The sequence below is a fragment of the Echinops telfairi genome, unplaced genomic scaffold, assembly GCF_000313985.2.
Source record: "Echinops telfairi isolate 266 unplaced genomic scaffold, ASM31398v2 ScPeMD7_1713;HRSCAF=2227, whole genome shotgun sequence".
NCBI classification, from domain to species: Eukaryota; Metazoa; Chordata; class Mammalia; order Afrosoricida; family Tenrecidae; genus Echinops; species Echinops telfairi.
This window is the reverse complement of record NW_022105611.1, coordinates 7,396,122-7,399,148: the sequence shown is the minus strand read 5'-3', so window position 1 is coordinate 7,399,148 and position 3,027 is coordinate 7,396,122. Positions and strand designations below refer to the sequence as shown.

Sequence of the window (3,027 nt, the reverse complement as noted above, 5' to 3'; positions counted from 1 at the left end):
CTGGATTTGTAAGGTAGAATTGGGATCATAATAGTTGGGGGAGGAAGCATTTAAGAACTAGAGGAAAGATGTATGTTTCATCATTGCTACACTGTCCCCTGACTGGTTCATCTCCTCCCTGAGAGCCCTCTGTAAGGGGATGTCCAGTTGCACACAAATGACCTTTGGGTTCCCACTTTGCACTCCCCCTCATTCACGGTGATGTGATTTTTGTTCCTTGATGCTTAATACCTGATCCCTTCGACACCTTGTTTACCCTCAAGCCTTTAAGAAGCCAGATACTATCTCTTTTGATAGCCAGGCTTTACCACACTTGCTTATGCCCCTATTAGTCCTCAGCAATCATATCAGGAAGGAGAGCACACAGTGATATGATTTTTCCCTCTTTGATGCCTGAAACCTGATTCCTTCGACACCTTGTGATCACAGGCTGGTGTGCTTCTTCCGTGTGGGCTTGGTTGCTTCTCAGCAAGATGGCCACTGTTTATCTTCATTTTCTTCATTCTTATACTCATCATTATTAGCTCCCCATTTCCCCCCAACCTCCCCTGCCATAACCCCAACACATCATTAATCAAATTATTGTCTCTATATAGTTACCTATCCTGGATTCATATACAGAAAAACATTGAAAAAACAAGCAAACAAAACAAAAATAACAGTAAAACAGATAAAAGCCTCCATTGAAAAGAAAGTAAAAAAATATGAAAAACTAGAACAAATTTTAATTTATTTAATAGGATGATAAATTTTCTTGATTGTTGCTTCTATGAGCATAGTTAATCCAAACAATATGAAATCTTTGACAATTTCCATCTTTTCTCAACTGAACATAATACTGTGTAGAAATAGGTATACATAAAGATATAACCTAGACTCTAGAGTTCAAGAAAAAAGGTTTATGCTATAAACTGGGGATTCACTGGTATACGGATGACTGTTCAAGCATGGGACTGGATGAGTTCACCTAGGGAGACTGTAGAAAAAGTTAAGGCCAAGAGCCAAGTCTGAGGCACTTGAAATTTATAAATCTGGTACAGAAAGAGGAGCCCACAGAGAGGACTTTTAACATGTGTAGTTACGGCTTTATAAGAATGCATCAGGAATGCACAGTGAATGGCATGAGGAAGGAGAGCCCGGACTCTTCCACCTGTCCCACAGTACAACTGCCTGATTCTGGTAAGAGGAACCCAGCAAAGGAGATAAAGGGCCAGGGCAAGAAACAGAAGGTCCAAACTGTGCTCTCTCAGGCGCAGCTATGCATACTCAAAGAACGTTTTCAGAAACAGAAACACCTCAGCCTCCAGCAGATGCAAGAACTTTCCGAAGCTCTGAATCTGAGCTACAAACAGGTGAAAACCTGGTTCCAGAACCAGAGAATGAAATAGAAGAGGGGGTAGAAAACCACCAACTGGTCCAAGAATAACCAAGGTGTGACTCGGAAGGTCTCTGCACCTGCAGACTATCTGGGCCACTGTGCCTCCTATCACCAAGGATGCCTTCCTTCTGGAAATCTACCCAGGTGGATCAGTCAGAGCTGCAACAGTCAGGCCTGGAGCAAGCAGACCTGGAATAGCAGGCTGGTGGGGCATAGCCAGACGTGGTGCACCCATGCCTGGAATAACCAGTCCTAGAACAGTCCGGTCTGGAACAACCCATTCCAAGACTGTGGAGAGGAATTCCTGCTCCCCAGTTCCAGCAGACTTCTATCTGTGATCTGGAAGCCATACAAACGTTAGATTTCTTTTTAAATGAGTCGATAAGCATCCAATCTGAAGACTGTACAAAGACAGATATTTAGCCCCATGCTCATCCCGGCAGTGACTGCATGACTTCTTTTTTTGTAGGACTTTTCGTTTTAGAACTCTCCTCCTTTGATATCCTGGTTCTCCTTGTTCCTACTGTAGGCGGGGAGTAGGGGGGGAGGGTGAAGATTGTGGTTGCTTTTTAACTGAAGATTCAATAATCTGACGGTTTACCTTGGTTGCTCTGCACAGCATGATAAGCAATGTCCATGCCTATACATAACTATATAGAACACTACCTTGAATATTTTTAAGATCTAGCCTCAATGATAGGACCTAAAAGTGGAAAGACATGTGGTGATGGATTATTTGTAATGTATGGGATTCGGGAATCTTCTCACTAGACAATTTAGGGGTGGGGAAAGGTTAAGCCGTATGGTGCTTCATTGATTTCCTCTACCCTTTGGCTCTGTTTGAATTATAAACCCTAGCTTTTTTCTTATTTGTATTCTCATATTTTGTATTTTGCTGCATCATGGTAATAAGAGTTCCAACATCACTAGCTGACTTACAAATATTGGTACAAACAAATAAAAATGCACCTACCAAATACCTGGACCTTCTATTTTACCATGAAAAAAAAAAAAGAATGCATCAGAAGGAACCCTGGTGATGCAGTGGTTACAAATGGGTCTGTCCATTATAAGGTCAGCTGTTCAAAACCACCAGTGGCAAACAAACAAACAAATCATCAGTGACTCCATGGGAGAAAGATGAGGCTTTCTACTCTCATGAAGCTTTACAATCTGAGAAACCCACAGAGGCAGTTCTACTCTATGCTATAGGGTCACCATGAGTCAGAATTAACTCAAGGCGGTGAGTAAGAAGAATGCATAGTTCCCAAAGGTACAATGGGAAATGCTGTGGGAAATCCTGCTCAGACCCTTCTGACTGTACTCCAGGTGGAATAACATGTCAGCCCCCAATGAAGGGAACAAGGCTCAGTCTTCACCCTCAAAGCAGAGAGGAGTTTTACTCAATGCCCATCTGTTGCTGACAAAAACCACTGCCACGAGGACCCAAACTGAAATGTGCGTCAGTCCCCCAGGAAGTACACGTGTGCTTCATGCAGTAAACAGAAAAATGAGGGCTGTCCCATGGCCTCATCTCACCAAATCATAAATGCTGGTCATGGTTGACTTTTTTAACATTAATCATACCCTGCTTCCCCAAAAGTAAGACATCCCCCAAACTACGACCTACTTATTGTTTTGCCTCTCAC

At 42.6% G+C, this 3,027-nt stretch overlaps 1 protein-coding gene across 1 annotated transcript; it reads left to right on the top strand.

The window, feature by feature from the left end:
* The first annotated feature begins 1,094 nt into the window (after window positions 1–1,094).
* Window positions 1,095–1,634, top strand: LOC101659132 (homeobox protein NANOG-like). Its single transcript, XM_045293080.1, is given in 1 exon segment — window positions 1,095–1,634. A coding segment is annotated over 1 exon segment (540 nt).
* The last annotated feature ends 1,393 nt before the right edge of the window (window positions 1,635–3,027 follow it).